Below are 17,099 nucleotides of genomic sequence, written 5' to 3'. Positions count from 1 at the left end.
CTAGACCGAACTGGCATTGAAGAAGCAGTTAGCATGGCAGAGACCTAACTGTGAAGCCATATCAGGGAAAATGGTTCAGACCATATGGATGAGAACTACTACTAATTCTTTTCTTCTTCTCCTTCTTCTTCCTCTTCCTCTTCTCCATTTAATTGAAAGAGCTACAGAGAGAGAGAGAGAGAGAGAGGGAGAGAGAGGTCTTTTATCCAGTGGTTCCCTCTCAAGAGGCCACCTGGTGGTCAGGGCAGAGCCGGGCTGAAGTTAGTAGCCAAAAGTTTCATCTGTGTCTTCTGACTGGGTGGCAAGGACTGAAGCATTTGGGCCATTAGCAGGGAGCTGGATCAGAAGTGGAGAAGCTGGGACTTGAACTGGCGCTGACTGTATGGGCTTCTTACCTGTTCTCTGAACACTAAGAATTCATCTCTGAGTTTCCAATCATACATGGCCCTCATGCATGATCACTTGGTAGCACTGTAAGACAAGGACCAAATTTGTGTCAGGGTAACTTGGTGCTAACTGATTTTTATTAAGATAGTTTATTCAGTATTTTATTATTTATTTTGCAATGGAAGATTGTTTACTATGTAGACTTCATTTTTAAAAGGAAATAACATGGTTATGGACACATGTTCCATATGGTAGGTATCTTCATTGAGTTCTACTTAAATCAGGTGGTTTTCAGTTGACATAAATTATCGCTTCAGAGTGCATAGAATGAGTATGGATAACTTATTCTCATTTTCAAGGGCTCTTTTGGGGAACTTTGTAAGGGCAAAGTTACATTTGAAAAATTAATAATAAAATATTTAAATTTGATTAAGTAACAAAATACTTTATGATCCAAAATTTGAGAACCACCAACAAATGTTTTAAAAGTAAAAATAGGTTTTATTGACAGATTTAATTCAGTTTGGCTTATATTGACTTTTAATGTGATTTTTTTTTCCTCTTGCAGTTTCCGATCATGTGATCCTAATATATTCTCACTGTATAATTCAGGAACAGTGTTACCAACAGGAAGGTTAACTTTAGAAAATTACAAAGCAATGCTTGATTTCCTTCTTACAGCTAAAAAAAGAAAGGCCAACCTACCATCAGGTATAATAAATATGCTAATTTACCATCAAATTGCCTTAAGATTTTTATCTACTAATGTACACACACATACTCACACACACCATGGACTCGCAGGGGTACATGTACTCTTTCCCAGAGATACAACAATTTAATTGAGTTTTAATTTTTTTAATAGGGCATTCTTATTTGGCCTATTTTAAAATTTTTCTCCTTTTTTTTTTTTTTTTGACAGGCAGAGTGGACAGTGAGAGAGAGAGACAGAGAGAAAGGTCTTCCTTTTGCCGTTGGTTCACCCTCCAATGGCCGCCGCGGTAGGTGCGCTGTGGCCGGCGCACCGCGCTGATCCGATGGCAGGAACCAGGTGCTTCTCCTGGTCTCCCATGGGGTGCAGGGCCCAAGGACTTGGGCCATCCTCCACTGCACTCCCTGGCCACAGCAGAGAGCTGGCCTGGAAGAGGGGCAACCGGGACAGGATCGGTGCCCCGACCGGGACTAGAACCCGGTGCGCTGGCGCCGCAAGGTGGAGGATTAGCCTAGTGAGCCGCGGCGCTGGCTAAATTTTTCTCCATTTTTATGTTATATACATTTGGAAATATCTATTGTGTGTTTCAATCTAAATCAGGATACAGAATAGAAAGTTATTTTTTTAAAAAAGATTTATTTATTATGTGAAAGGCAGAGTTACAGAGAGCGACAGAGACAAAAAGATAGACATATAGAGAGAGATCTTCCATGTACTGGTTCATTCCCCAAGTGGCTGCAACAGCTGAAGCTGGGCCAGCCTGAAATCAGGAGCCAGGAGCTTCCTCCAGATCTTCCATGTGGGTACAGGGGCCCATGCACTTGGGCCATCTTCTGCTTTCCAAGGCACATCAGCAGGGTACTGGATTGCAAGTGGAGCAACCGGAACTTGAACCGATGCCCATATGGGATGCTGGCATCGCAGGTATTGGCTTTACCTGTCATGTCACAGCACCAGCCCCTAGAAAGTTCTTTTGTTATATATGGTAGTCTCCAGTAGTTCAAGATAAATAAAGACTTGGTGTTAGGTGTTGTAATTCAATACATTTCCAGACAAGTTTCATCAAACATGCTGGACGCATCAGGCATGAAAAAGATCATAACAGTTGATTTTGTGCTCAGGGCAGCCCACTCTTGCTCTAAGATCTATAACCAGTACCTTTTTTACAGAATGTGGGATGAATGTAATAATATTCTGATGGCAAGACCAACAAGTGTTATTATTTGGTCAGGTGATTGGCTTGGGGAGGTGGAGACTTGGCGGTGAACAGCGCTCTCAACCTGGGTGCATTACTGATGATGGCCAAACTTGACTAATTTTTGTACTTCTTTCCTGCAAAAGTGATGGATTCTGGACTTGATTCCTAACCAATAATCTATCGTGAATTCCACTCATTTCATAATTCAAAATTTATTTCCAATATCAGTATGGTATTAGAAAGCCACTGCTACAGATTTTTAACAGTGGTATTTTAAGTGCTGTGTAACTCATGGCCCATCAGGTCCCTTGGTGTTCTTCCCTAGAAACCTTTCCCGATTCATTGTCCCATGGTAATCCTGTCCTGTTTCCAAATTCATGGAGCACTTACTCTCTGAATTATACATTTGATGCTTATCACTTACTGGACTTTCTGGAAGTTAATTTTGCGTTTGAAATGGTGTTATACCTTAATATTTTTTGTCCTGTAGATGCTGAAGAATTTTCTGCATTTATTAATTGCAAAACGAGTGAAGAAAATGTATCTAAGACACAAACAATTTATGACTCAGATTCTCTGTCAGGTCTTAGTACTAAAGAAAAGGATCGAGCAGCAAACATGGGTCTATTGGACCATTTTATGAAAATCTTTTTATACTGCAGGAGAGCAATGGTAATGTGATCCTTCTCTCTTTTTAAAGATTTATTTTATTTATTTGAAAGGCAGAGTGAATTGGAATCACTATAGCTACACAGAAATCAGTCCTCCTTTTTCTCCTAGCATGAAGGGCATATACTTCAGATCTCCCAAGAGGTGAGGGGAATCCATCCTTTCTAGACATGAAAGGAACACTTAGCTTCCCATGTTGAACGTGAAAGGGACAGAGTGATTTTATAAAATGTAAAGTAAACTGCCCTCCCTCAGGACCATGAGTACCAGGTCCTCTCCTCCTTTCTGCCAGGTTCAGGCCTTGTGCAAGCTGGCTCTTGCTCACCTTGCTCTTCTAACTCTTGTTTTCCTCCAGCCCACTCCTTCTGTGGTCTTAGAAGGATCTAAGCAGGGGCCACTGTTGTGGCACAGCAGGTTAAGCTGCAACCTGTGATGGCAGCATCCCATATTGGAGTGCTGGGCTGCTCCACTTTCCATCTGGCTCCTTGCTAGTATGCATGGAAAAGCAGAGAAAAATGGCCCAAGTCCTTGGGCCCCTGACATGGATGTGAGACACCCAGATGCAGTTCCTGGCTCCTGGCTTTGGCCTGGCCCAGCCCTGGCTATAGTGGATATTTGGGAAGTGAACTGGTAGATGGAAGAGCTCTCTCTCTGTCTCTGTCTCTCCCTCTTTCTCTGTCATTCTACCTTTCCAAATAAATAAACCTTTTTTCTTTTTGTTTTTAAAAAAAATCACTAAGCATGTTGCCTGAGCTGCAAATGCTCCTACCCTCCACCCCTCCTGCCCCACCCCAACCTAAAGTGACTTGTTCAATTCAACATTCAGGTCTCTTCTCAGATGTCACCTCCCCAGAGGATTTCTCTCCAGACTACCCCATGTAAAACAGCACATCCTCTTGTATTCTGTCAGATTCTGTTTTGTTTCTATGAAATTTATTAGTCTCTGAGATTATATTTTCATTTGTCTACTTTTTTTTTTTTTTTTTGGACAGGCAGAGTGGACAGTAGAGGGAGACAGAGAGAAAGGTCTTCCTTTTTGCCGTTGGTTCACCCTGCAATGGCCGCCGCGGTAGGCAGGTGCTTCTCCTGGTCTCCCATGGGGTGCAGGGCCCAAGCACTTGGGCCATCCTCCACTGCACTCCCAGGCCACAGCAGAGAGCTGGCCTGGAAGAGGGGCAACCGGGACAGGATCAGTGCCCCGACCAGGACTAGAACCCGGTGTGCCGGCGCCACAAGGTGGAGGATTAGCCTACTGAGCCACCGCGCCGGCTCATTTGTCTACTTTTCTAGTGTCAGTTTCTTTTAATGAATTGAAGCAGCAGGAGGACAGACTCAGATTCTCTTGCTCCCTACTGTGTTGTCAGCAATTTGACAGTGGGTTTTGGTTTTGTTTTTCTTTTTGGTGGGGATGGGGCAGACAACTGTTATGCAAATCCTGGTTCATTGTGTAATTGATTGGGCAAGTTAGCCCCGTTTCTCCTTTTCCTTATCTGCAAATTGAGCAGAATATAAGCGCATACTGAATTCCAAGGAGTTACTCTTAGAATCAAAAGAGATAATACATAGAAATATCTAGCACACGTTAGTGGTATGTAACAAATGCTATCAGTTATTTTATTAACATATAATATGACATTCAGAGATATACAGTTTTGGGAACTTTGGGATGATTTGAATGTTGTTTGACTCAGGTCCTTGCTCATCGTGGTGGCTATTGGACTCTGCTTCAGAACTGCTGTCGGGCCTTTTGGAACTTCACTCAGGAGCTCCAGATACTACTTAAACAAGCCATGGATCTTTACAAAACGTTTCCTATTAGCCAGGATGCTTTCCTCTGTATCTCTGTTTTACCATTCTATTTGGGAGCTGAATTACTTATTGACATGTTAATACAACTACAAAATATCAATTCTATTAAGGTAAGGGGAATTTTGGTAATTATTTTATTGTATTCAATTAAAAAATATCTTTGTGTCACGCAACTTGGGATAAGTGGAAATTGATATTTTTCTTGAGTTTCCAATTGGTTTGTCTGTGTTTCATTTGCTTCTCATTATTATTTTGTTCACAATGCATAATTTGCATTGATATTAATTAAAAACGTCTAAGTCTGAAAATTCATTTTGTGAAAGGGAAAGTTACATTTACTGAGTCCCAACTAGTACATAGGCTAATGTTAGTGCATTTAACTTATAACAATCTTTGACAGATAAAGAAATAGATTCTAAAAGAGATTACCTAACCTATCAGTTGATCTTTATTCTGTTGTTTTATCTGTCCCTGTTCTCTTACCTCAAGTCTGTTAGAATTTGCAGCCATTTGAAATCTGGCACACTGTAGCATAAAACACAGAAATAAAATAGACTCAATGCAAATATAAAATTATCCAAACACTTGGAAAGTTAGTAAACATGTAAACAAATTGAAATGTGAAGTTAATAATATTTCTAGAGGAAAATATATAACAACAGTAGCACAAAAGACAGAGAAGATAAATAAAGTTAAACAATTTTAAGAGTTGTACACTTTAGAGTGGAACAATATTAATTCTAAATTGAATTTAATAAGTTAAGGATGTATTTAATAATCCCCAAAGTAACTACAAAGAAAAAAAAGAGATATAGCTAAAAAGCCAATGAAATAAGCCAGAAGACTAATAATTGTCAACTCAAAAAAAATTGCCGGAAAGAAGGAACAGAGGAATCAAAGACACATGGACAAATAGAAAACAAATAGTAAATATCAAACCCCGCTCAATCATATCAACAACTACATTACATAAAATTGGCCAAACACACAAAGAGACTGTCTCACTGTATAGAAAAGACAGACACAAAAACCTGTCTACAAGAGAAGCAATCTGACCATAAACCATAAAAAACATATAGATCAAAAATAAAAATATTAAAAAGAGATATACACCATGAGAATACTAAAGATAAAAGTGCTTCTGAGGCTATATGAATATTAAAGTAATCTTCAAATCAAGGAGCATTCTGAAATAAAGAGACATTACGTAAGAGCCTCAATTAGTCAGAAAGACATACCAATAATAAATGAATATGCACCTAATAATAAAATTTCACAATATTTTCTGGACACCCAAAGTTTGAAAACATCCTAGTTGTCAAGGCCGGCACCGTGGCTCACTTGGTTAATCCTCTGCCTGCGGCTCCAGCTTCCCATATGGGCACTGGGTTCTAGTCCCAGTTGCCCCTCTTCCAGGCCAGCTCTCTGCTGTGGCCCGGGAAGGCAGTGGAGGATGGCCCAAGTGCTTGGGTCCCTGCAGCCGCATGGGAGACCAGGAAGAAGCACCTGGCTCCTGGCTTCGGATTGGCACAGTTCTGGCCATTGCGGGCATTTGGTGAGTGAACCAACGGAAGGAAGACCTTTCTCTCTGACTCTCTCTCTCACTGTATGTAACCCTACCTGTCAAATAAATAAATAAAATCTTTAAAAAAAAAAAGTATTTCAGAGGGGACCGGTGCTCCGGTGTAGTATGTTAAGCCTCTGCCTGTGGCGCCGGCAGCCTGTATGGATGCCAGTTCATGTCCTGGCTGCTCCACTTCTGATCCAGTTCTCTGTTAATAGCCTGGTAAAGCAGAGGAGGATGGCCCCACATGGGAGACCCAGATAAAGCTGGCTTCCTGGCTTCAGACAGGCCCAGCTTGAGCCTTTGTGGCCCTTTGGGGAGTGAACTAGCAGATGGAAGACCTCTCTCTCTCTCTGTCTCTCCCTCCCTGTCTGTCTGTAACCCTGCCTCTCAAATAAACAAATAAATTTTTTCTTTTAAAAAAAGAATTTCAGGGGCCGGCACTGTGGTGCAACGGGTTAATGCCCTGGCCTGAAGTGCCATTATCCCATATGGGCGCAGTTCTAGTCCCGGCTGCTCCTCTTCCGATCCAGCTCTCTGCTGTGGCGTGGGATAGCAGTGGAAGATGGCCTAAGTCCTTGGGCCCCTGAACCCACATAGGAGACCCAGAGGAAGCTCCTGGCTCCTGGCTTCGTATTGGCGCAGCTCCAGCCGTTGTGGCCAATTGGGGAGTGAACCAATGGATGGAAGACCTCTCTCTCGCTTCTCCTCTCTCTGTGTGCAATTCTGTCTTTCAAATAAATAAATAAATCTTAAAAAAAAGAATTTAAGAGATATACACAAATATACCATGGGGAAATGATCAAGATAGCTACATAGTAACTTCTAAAATTTAGGGAAAAGAGGGTTTTCTAGAAGATTTCCTCCTCCAGAGGTTTGACAGTTGTTCAACGAAGTAGACATACTCTACAAATAAACAACTGTAACCTATGTGTTAGAGAACTTCATTATTGGTATATACTAAAACCTGTTTCTGCTAACCACTTTATCTTATTGGTTTACTAGTGATGCTTAAATCAATAGTGACTGTATGCTGAGTATAGACTGTAGACTATGCTCTTTAATGTAGTAATCATTGTCCAAAGATGGCTATTTAAATTTGTGCTTGAATTAATTCAATTAGATTTAAAAATTCAGTTCCACTAATCATACTTCAAAAGCTCAGTAGCCACATATATCTAGTGCCGGTTTTATAGTATATTGAAAGCACGTATAGTACTCTTTCATCATCACAGAGAGTTATTTTAGATAGCACTGCCTCAAATGATAAAGCTTTGATTTGGATAATAAAAATATTTTTATTTTCTGTTCAGTTCTTTTCAATATTATATTTTATTACATTCAGTTTTCATAAAGTAATATGTAGTAAAATGTGAAGTTGAACACATTTTCTCCCTCAATGTATTACTTACAGTCTGTTGAAGACAGAGGAGAGTTCAGTGTTCCAAGCTGTTATGGGAATATTAAACATGATAATGGTGGCGCTGGCCTTACTTTTGAGCATCCTTTGGATGATGTCAATGTGGTTGATTTGAGATGGATCCATGACTTTGTATTAAAATCTCTGGAAGTTTTATACCAAGTGGAGAAATGGGAAACACTAGTATCGCTTGCCATTCAGTTCAATATAATTTCACAGTAAGTATTGTAAGGACAATTACAAGTAATAGATTTCACTGAAAAAAAAAAAAAGATCTTAACTAATGTGTGCTTTTTAAATGTACTCTTTGCCGCTGTGTAGTGAGAGATACACAGAACAGGTGACACCATGCCTGGTGTATGCACAGCGCCAGCTTCTTCTGAGGATACACAAATTCAATGGCCCAGATGTTACTCAACAGCCCTGTGCAAGGTATGAAGCTGAACATGGAGAGAAGGTAAGTTCAGCTCTACTAATGCATGCAGCTGTGGTTTCTTTTTAGCACATCCATATAGTACAAAGATTTAGAATCAGATAGGTATTAATATTTCTACTTGGACATTTATTATTCACATCAACAAGCATTATTGAGAACCTGCTGTGTGCCAGTATTTTCCAGATATAAGGTAAACAAATTAAGTTCTAGTCCATAAGAAGTTTATATTCGGGTCAGGGCTGACTTATCCATTAAGCATAATGGGGAAAGTGTCCACAGTGCTCAGTACTTTCCAACCCTCTGAATGCTTTAATTTTTTTTAACTAGGAGGAAAAATGTAACTTTTAGGTTAAAGAATATATTTTAATTTCAAATATTATTTTATAAAACTTATTCATTTTTACTTTTATTTCAAAGACAAAGAGAGATGTTTTACCCACTGGTTCACTCCCCAAATGTGCACAATGGCCAGGGCTGAACCAGACTGAAGCCAGAAGCCTGGAACTCAATTGGGATCTTCCTCATGGGTGGCAGGGACCCAAAAACTTAAGCCATCCTCTGCTGCCTCCCAGGTGTGCATTAGCTGGGAGCTGGAGCAGAAGCAGAGCTAGGACTCAAACACATGCATTCTGATATGGGATGGTCTGATCCCAAGTAGCATCTTAACTACTGTGTCAAACTCTTTCCCCAGTATACATATTTTTAAATAGAGGAGTAGGCCAGTGAAGGCATGAGTACCCAAAGTCCATGCAAGTCATGGTACAGCTTGAATCAGGTAGAGGAAAGAGATAAGTAAATAAACTAATGTACTAATTTAGCAAACAGTCAGTGTCCTGCCAAAGGCCCCTGGCACACCAGTCCCTGCTGTGCGCAACAGTCTCTATACTTAAGGTATTACATCCACCCAGCAGAGACACCACCTTCCTCTTCTCACAAAGATTCCTTCTGGCCTTGTAGTAGCCTTGCCTCCTGCATATTCTATGTTATTCTCATATTCTATGTTGAGAATGCAGTCTGAGTTCCTGCTTTTTGGAGCTTAATTTTGGAGGGGTGAAGATAGGGCCAGATAATAGATAACATAAGCAGACAGAGACATTTATGATAATTGAGTTATCTGAAGAAAATAAAGTTGATTGATGGGGTAGAGATAGGCTGCGGTGGGAGGTGGAAAGTTTCCTGAGGGTGATCAAGAAGACTTCTCGGGGTTGATGACATTTGATGAGAAGGGTCCAGCCATGGAATGATCTGCCAAGAGAGCATTCCAGGCCAAGAACAAAGGACAAGGCCTGAAGATGGGGAAGAAAGAAGTCTTGCATGGCTGAAAGGTAGCTAAGGGACAGAGTTAAAAAAAAAAAAAAAAGAGCCTGCTCCTTCTGACTCTTGCTTGCTGTTTCTTCCTCTTCACCCAGCTGCCTTGATGTTAGTGTGCCCTGAGGCTTTGCTCTTAGACCTCCAGTCCTCTCTTTCTCCACAAACTCCCCCTCAGGGAGCTAATTTATTCTGGATCTCTGTGTATGTCTTTGTAACGATGATGATGATGACTGAGATTCCTTCTTCATTCTAGACTTTTCCTTGACTTCTGCGTTGATGTGTCTCACTGCTTGTTATCAGGCAGCTTTCAATAGGAAAAGCAGAGCTAAGAAGATCTGTCTACATTGTCTGTCTGTCTGTCTGTCTAAGGGTTTATTACTAGGAATTGGCTTATGTGACTGGGGGGGCTTTTTAAGCAAGTCCAAAATCCAGAGGGTGGGCATTCAGGATCACGAGCAGGGAGGGACTCCCCAGGCATGAACGGAAGCTATTGTCCATAACCAGTTGGTGAGGAGAGAACTGTTATAGACCCGGCCGCTGTTTGCTGTTTGGAGTCCTAGACATCGTTGACGCATCAAGGCCTCACCTGATTAGGTCAGGCCCATTGAGGATAATCATCCTTGCTTAAAGTCAGTTTATCAGTGAGACTTTAATCATTATCTACGCAATTCCTTTACAAAAACACCTAGGATAGTGTTTGAATAACTGGCATGAAGTGTGTGTATGCTCCAGCAAATATACTTTCTCTCCCTCTTCCCCATGGTTTAGCTGTACCCCAGTTGACCCATAAAAAAACATCATACTGTCTAACCAGTATAATCTCCTGGACACTTAATATACTTCTCAAAATTAGCACATCTCAGACAAATCTGTTCTACTAAGTCCTCAGTTAGTGACAACCCTCTCTCTCTAGCTGTTCAGGACAAACAACTCGGAGGTATCCTTGACTCTTCTCTTTCTTTCACACTCCATTACCAAAGCCTCTAGCTTTCAAAATACAACCAGAATCTGACCAGTTTTCAGTTGCTCCAGCACTTCTTCTCCAATCCATCCACTGTCACATTTGCACAGGTTACTGCAATGACTTTCCAATAAACCTTGCATCCCTACCTCCAGCCTATAGTCTCCACTCCCCAAATGGCCACAACAGCTGCTGCTGGGCCAGAGCTACCTCTGGGTATCCTACGTGGATGCAGGGGCCCAAGCACCTGGGCCATCCTCCACTGCTTTTCCAGGCCATAAGCAGAGAGCTGGATTGGAAGTGGAAAAGCCAGACACGAGCTGGCACCACTGTGGGATACTGGTGCCAAAGGTGGAGGCTTTGCCTAGTACGCCACAGCATTGACCCTGTCTTGAATTTTTTAAAAGAATTTTCTTCCATCTAAAGAGTTTTCTGTTTTCAGATATTTTACAGTTTTAGGACTCAAATATGTGCCAGGAAACAAATGTTCAAGCTACTACAGAGGAAGTTCATTCTGAAAAACTTCACCAGGGAAGTTAAAATTACGTTAATTGTGAGTAGGCTGGAAATAACTGCCATTGGAAAAGCAGCCTATATTTTAAATATGTTTCAACTTACACAATGGAAGATACATTTAGACTAGCACATTTATAGAATGCCAGGACATCATATTCTAATTGCTCCTCATAATTTGCCTATTGCTCTTCCAGCTGTGTTGTGTATAAGAAATAGGAAAAACTAGGTAGCCATTTTTTTTCCCCTGAAAGTTCTCATAATTGAAGGCTATTCTGCCAGCTCTTATTTCCGGCATTGTTTTGTATTATGTTGACAAATGAAAAATAAGATAAACATTTCAAGTGAAAGTTTTAACTATAGATACTAAGTAATATTTTTTTTGTCTTTGTTTTTTAAGATAACCTGCCGAAATTTCATTGGGAAGCAGCTCAAGATTAACCCTCCAGTCAGTACGGTAACAGATACAAGAAACCGTGCAGATGCACTAAAGACACTGATCTATTCAGGTTAGAATCAGTTTTAGCTTGAAGTCCTTATTGCTCTAAATCAAAGCTTGCCATTGTGTACTACATGTCAAAACTTCCATAATTAAAATATTTGTAAAGTCTTCTTTGAAGAATTATTTGACTGAAGATAATTCATCTCATATTTACTTTTTTTATTTTTATTATTTTTATTTATTTATTTATTTATTTATTTATTTATTTTTGACAGGCAGAGTGGACAGTAGAGAGAGAGAGACAGAGAGAAAGGTCTTCCTTTTTGCCGTTGGTTCACCCTCCAATGGCCGCCGCGGCTGGCGTGCTGCGGCCTGCGCACCGCTCTGATCCGATGGCAGGAGCCAGGTGCTTCTCCTGGTCTCCCATGGGGTGCAGGGCCCAAGAACTTGGGCCATCCTCCACTGCACTCCCTGGCCACAGCAGAGAGCTGGCCTGGAAGAGGGGCAACCGGGACAGGATCGGTGCCCCGACCGGGACTAGAACCCGGTGTGCCGGCGCCGCAAGGCGGAGGATTAGCCTGTTGAGCCGCGGCGCCGGCCTCATCTCATATTTACAATTTTACATTATTTTAAACAAGTCCATTAAGGTTGATTACCCCCTCCTTTTTTTTTAGTTTAATCTGTAAGTTAAAAAAAGGGAAATAAAAGAAAATCAAAAGGGAATTTGATGAGAAAAATTAAAAGCATGCTTCAAAATGTCTGGGAAAATGGAGCTAACAAAAATTTATTATGGTACAAAAAATTTTTGAAATTCATGCAAATGAGAGATCTTAAAAAGTTCATGGAAAATTTGTTTTGTATTAAAAAAAAAAACCCATGCATGAATTTAACTTTTTTTTTTGCATGCTGAACTAAACTTTGTTTTAGTCCATTTTCCCATGTTTTTGAAGAACCTTCATAGAATGGGCTGTTTTTCACATTTTCTATGTTTTTCTCACCTTGGAACTCTTTTGTTTCAATCTTTGCTATTTTCTTTGTTCTTTTACGACTCCCATAATAATAACTTCCATTTCCATAGTCAATATAATTGTTCTATTGGCTTTACCATGGTTAAGTTGTAGGTATTTTAGCAGAAAATTTGAGAATGCCATGGCTTGTTTGTTCTTGGCAGTGTAAATTATAGGGATGAGGCAATAGAATAAGATGAAAATGGAAATAATGAGTGTTTGGAATTGTACTTTTTGTGAACCTCTGTTTCTGGTATAGGAGAGAAGTGCTAGCCTTTACAGTGTTATTGTCTTCCACTCATTATGCTTGCTGATTTTTTACATATGTGTGTGCACGTGTATGTAGTCATTCATTCATTTATCTGTTGATGCAGTTGTGCAGCCATTCAGTCAATATTTTCTGCGTATGTGCTCTGTGTTAAGAGCTGAACTAGGCTCTGAGAATACAAAGATGAATGAGACTAAAGATTTTTTTTTTACCTAGGATGTTATAGTCCATTAAAGGATATCAGTAAGTAAATGAGAGATTATAGGTTACAGTGAAGGGATCTGTAGTATTACGACTACTGCTGCTGTTACAAATATTAATAACTAACAGCTGGCATCTGCTTTTGAGAAATGGCAAAAAAGACAAATGGCTGAGGTTAGAAATGTTGGTAGGAAGTAGGTAACAAAGCATCTTAGAGGGCAGGATAAAGAGATCCAGTTTTATCTGGAGAGCTGAAGGGAGCTAGTGTAAAGGATTTAAAGAAGGAAAATGAAATGTTCGTATTCATATCCTTAAGAGAAACTTCAGCTGCAGCATGGGGCATTGGAAGTCAGCCAGGCAGAAGGGCTTCTCAGTTATGTGTTAGCATAGACATGATGAAAGCCTGGTTTTGGGAAGTAAGAACAGACGAGGGGACAGAGATGAAATTAGGCAGAGTAAGTCCACAGGACTGTGTTTGGATGTAGACACCTAGTGAGGAAGGGTGGAGTTGAAGTGGTCTTGGTTTCTGGTGTGGATGGCTAGGTGGATAATGGTGAATTCACCCAGGCAGGAAAACCAAAGACAGGCAAGTTAGAGGGAAGAGTCACTTTATCATCACTGAGCTTGCCTGGATGATAACTGAGTAGAATTATCCAGTATATAGTAGGGCATCTAATGAGACACTCAAAAGAGAGCCAGGTTGGAGATCTTTATTTTAGTCATTAATACATTAGTGGAGGTTGATGGCAGGGTCCTGGATGAGCTCAGCTAGGGAGACCTGAGAATGGTCTCCTAGATAACACCAACATTTAGCAAGCTGTGCCAGTCAAAACTGGCTAGGCCTATATAGCAAGTACGAACAGTTCCCCAGTCTCAATGCCTTAACTCAAGGCAAAGTCTAGTTCCTATTCATGCTGCTGTGTTCAATGAGTTTGAGCACCGGACTGTGGCACATCATGATGGAATTTCCATTTTAATACAAACTTCCAAAACGTGTGAACTTTACGAATCAGGAACCAGAAGTCTGACATCACCCTCTAGGGGAGCTCTACTGAGAGCTCTTCCTGTAGTGAATGATGCCCCGCACAGCCATTGCCAGCCATTACATACGCTACATGGTTTACGCTAAGGACCTTACCCGGACTATCTTATGCCATTGTTACAGCAATCCCAATAAAAGAAGTAAAATTCTGCGTTGCATATAAGGCACTCTTACAGGTTCTTTGTGAATGTCATCTTGCAGCTACCTAGTGGGATAGATTTCTTTCTGTCTCAATTTTTCAGATAGAAATAAAGATATGCTAAATTGGACCTTGGCTCTTGAAGCTGCCACCTGTGACATGTGTTAAATCTGCTGACAGTTTGCTGGATAAAGTTACATAGCCGTGCCTAGCTTCAAAAGGGACCCAGAAGTGTGATCCTGCATACTACTAAGCATAAAGAGGCACAGAGTATGTGATGGGCCCTAATGGCTATCACGGGGTAAACAGAGGAAGAGCACCATCTGAAGAAGACCAGGACACCACAGACATGGACAGTAAAATGGATGACAGTCACATGAACAAGGCCAAGGCCAGAGAGTGAGAGAAGGAGAGAGAGAGAGCGCGCAAGCAAGCACTTTTAGGAAGAGGACATAGTCAACAGTCAGAGAGAGGTCACATAAGAGAGGACAAACTGTCTATTTTGTTTGGCAGTGTGGGTAGACATTGTCACTGCCCTTTTACCATGACATTGCCGCTTTGCTCTTCCTGAACTAGTCTTCCTCCCACCCACATGTCTGACAATAACCTCCTTGTCTTCTTTAAATATTTTCAATGAGACTTACCTTGACCATTCTATTTCACTGTACTTCCTCATGCTCTTTAGTTTACTATATATTTTCTTTTGAAGTACTCCTCACCATCTATCATACTGCGTAATTTTTTTGCTGTATTTATTGATTACTAGTCTCTTTTCTTTGATAAAATGTAAGCTCTGCAAAGGCATGTTTTGTTCACTGATGTAATGTGAATGTCTTCATCAGTGTCTGACACATAGTAGGAGCTTAGTATCTATTTGCTGAATGAATGACCTTGTAACCTTAGAAGTGATAGGGAGGGGGGTGGGAGTAATTTGAGTGGTGGTACCTGCAGTAGTGGTGATCTGTGCCTGCAGTCACTGAACAGAGAATTGCCTTTTTGGAAGCTTGGCAGTGATGAGAGAGAGAGAGAGAAGGAAGGAGGGAGAGAGAGAGAGAATGTGTGTGAATTTAGAAGTAACATAGAACCCAAAGGGCTCAGGAGGGATTTGTTTTGTTTGTATGTTTTTTAAATAGAAGAAAAGGGGCATGTTTCTGTATTAAATGGAAATAGCCAGAATAGAGGGAAAACTTCAAGATAGGAGAGCAATGTATCTGATAAAGCAAGTACCTTAAAGAGAAAAAACTCAGAGATGAAGGGAGCTTAGCTTTAGACAGCAGCTTGGGACATTTCTGCCAGGGCAGAAAGGAAAAAGGAATGGATAGGCCTGGATGCAGGGAAAGTTTGTAGGTCACAAGGGTGAAGTTGAAGATATTTTCATTGAGTGGTAGAGATTTCCTTTTTTAACAGAGCAGGACAATGAGAAGCTAGACAAAGCTGACAGGGCACGGGATTCAGGAGGAATGTGGAAGGGTGCAGTGTCCTCTAGGGAATACAGAAGAAGGAAAGGGAGAAGAGTGGTGGAGCAACGTAGAGGGTCCTGTTGACCAAAGTTGGTGACCATGACTTTGTGGGTTTTACTGCCAATGATAAATCAAGTGATCCCCTCATATTAGATAAACAGATGGAGGACCATCTTCCTGTGGTCACTCATGGGTGATTAGTTTCAATCAGACTGTCATTTTTCCCAGGCGTGTTCTCCTTTTTTTGATCTCCCCTGTGAATCCTCCCGCATTCCCCTGTTTTTGGGCCCATGGCTCAAATATGATTTATATTATTCTTTCTATCTTAAAAAGAATTGTTTCAAATGTGAGAAAATTTATAAAAAATGATTCTTATCAAAATGATGAACATCAGAGGGATAAGAAAAAAACTTACCTCACCATCTGCTGGCCCTGTGTCCCAGTAGTTATCTATGGATAAGGAATACATGTTAGAAGAGCACTTCGCTTGCCTCTTGTTGAAGTTACATTTGAAAAGGCAGGATGGTACTGATGGGCCTGAGAGACGGAAGGTGCGGTCAGGCTGTGGGGATCCTTTGAATTGATTCTCAATTGTAGTAGAGATATAGACAATTGATTAAAGCAGGGATATCAAAAAGAAAAAATGTTTAAAATATTGTAACAGCAGTTACCAACTTATTGAGCTAGAAGTACATTTAGCTTCTTTAATTTTTCTCATTAAATTATTAGCATTTTAATGGGTGCATTTAAAGAAACAATGGAAGACATTGTAGCTCTTAACAGTGATTGTATCTGGGAGTCAGAATTATAGGAAATGTTTGCTTTATGTTGCATATATTCATATTTAGTTTATTCAGTATGTATTATGTTCGTTGTCAAAACAGACTTCTAATTTTAAAATTTTTAGTAAAGGTATAAATAACACCAAAGTGTAAATATTATTGCTATCTATATATTTATGGGTAATTTTAATATTTAATATACATTTCAATTTTCCAGATTGTGATATTTTTTCTGAGTAAGGAAAATATTATTTTAAAAGGCAATAAAAATTTATATCTTTGATAAATAGGATATTGTGGGTTAGGTAGGTGCTATTTTTTGCTCATATAACATATGACAAGATTAAATGTTACTAGTAAGAAGTGGGACTGTGATTCAAACCCTGTTCTGTCTAATTGCTCAATCCATGACTGCTACTCTGACTTACCAGACCTCTCCTTCATTGCTCCCTTTCAGGTTAGAATTTCCTCCAAACTTATAGAACTAAAAAAAAAAAAAATGTGCTGTGTTTCAGTGGTCAGGGGGAGTCAGCTCTTTATTCTGACTTATTGTGATGGTATGGTAATTTTATATGAACTTGCATGCCAATTATAGACTTTATATTGAACTGTTATCTTTAGAAACTTGGTGTCCAATTCATAGCACCTTATGAGTCTAGGACCTCTGTGCCTAGGGACATCTTTTGACCTATGCTTTTCTGGATCTATCTGGAAACATTTTAGGATATGAAAATTTTTCAATATAATGACCCGAGATCATTAGCATGTTTATAAAGCA

General features: G+C 40.2%; 1 protein-coding gene across 1 annotated transcript in view; it reads left to right on the top strand.

Annotated features, from left to right (window-relative positions):
• Positions 1-17,099, top strand: part of CFAP54 (cilia and flagella associated protein 54) — a 360,163-nt gene that overhangs the window by 149,835 nt on the left and 193,229 nt on the right. Inside the window, exons 34-39 of the mRNA XM_062202023.1 lie at positions 956-1,098; positions 2,788-2,969; positions 4,658-4,885; positions 7,754-7,977; positions 8,081-8,216; positions 11,381-11,489. Coding sequence (XP_062058007.1) covers positions 956-1,098; positions 2,788-2,969; positions 4,658-4,885; positions 7,754-7,977; positions 8,081-8,216; positions 11,381-11,489 — 1,022 coding nt within the window. The remainder of the gene's footprint in view (positions 1-955; positions 1,099-2,787; positions 2,970-4,657; positions 4,886-7,753; positions 7,978-8,080; positions 8,217-11,380; positions 11,490-17,099) is intronic.

Source organism: Lepus europaeus, chromosome 10, assembly GCF_033115175.1.
Source record: "Lepus europaeus isolate LE1 chromosome 10, mLepTim1.pri, whole genome shotgun sequence".
NCBI classification, from domain to species: Eukaryota; Metazoa; Chordata; class Mammalia; order Lagomorpha; family Leporidae; genus Lepus; species Lepus europaeus.
Note: the sequence above shows the minus strand (reverse complement) of the source record. Positions and strands in the feature narration are given on the sequence as shown.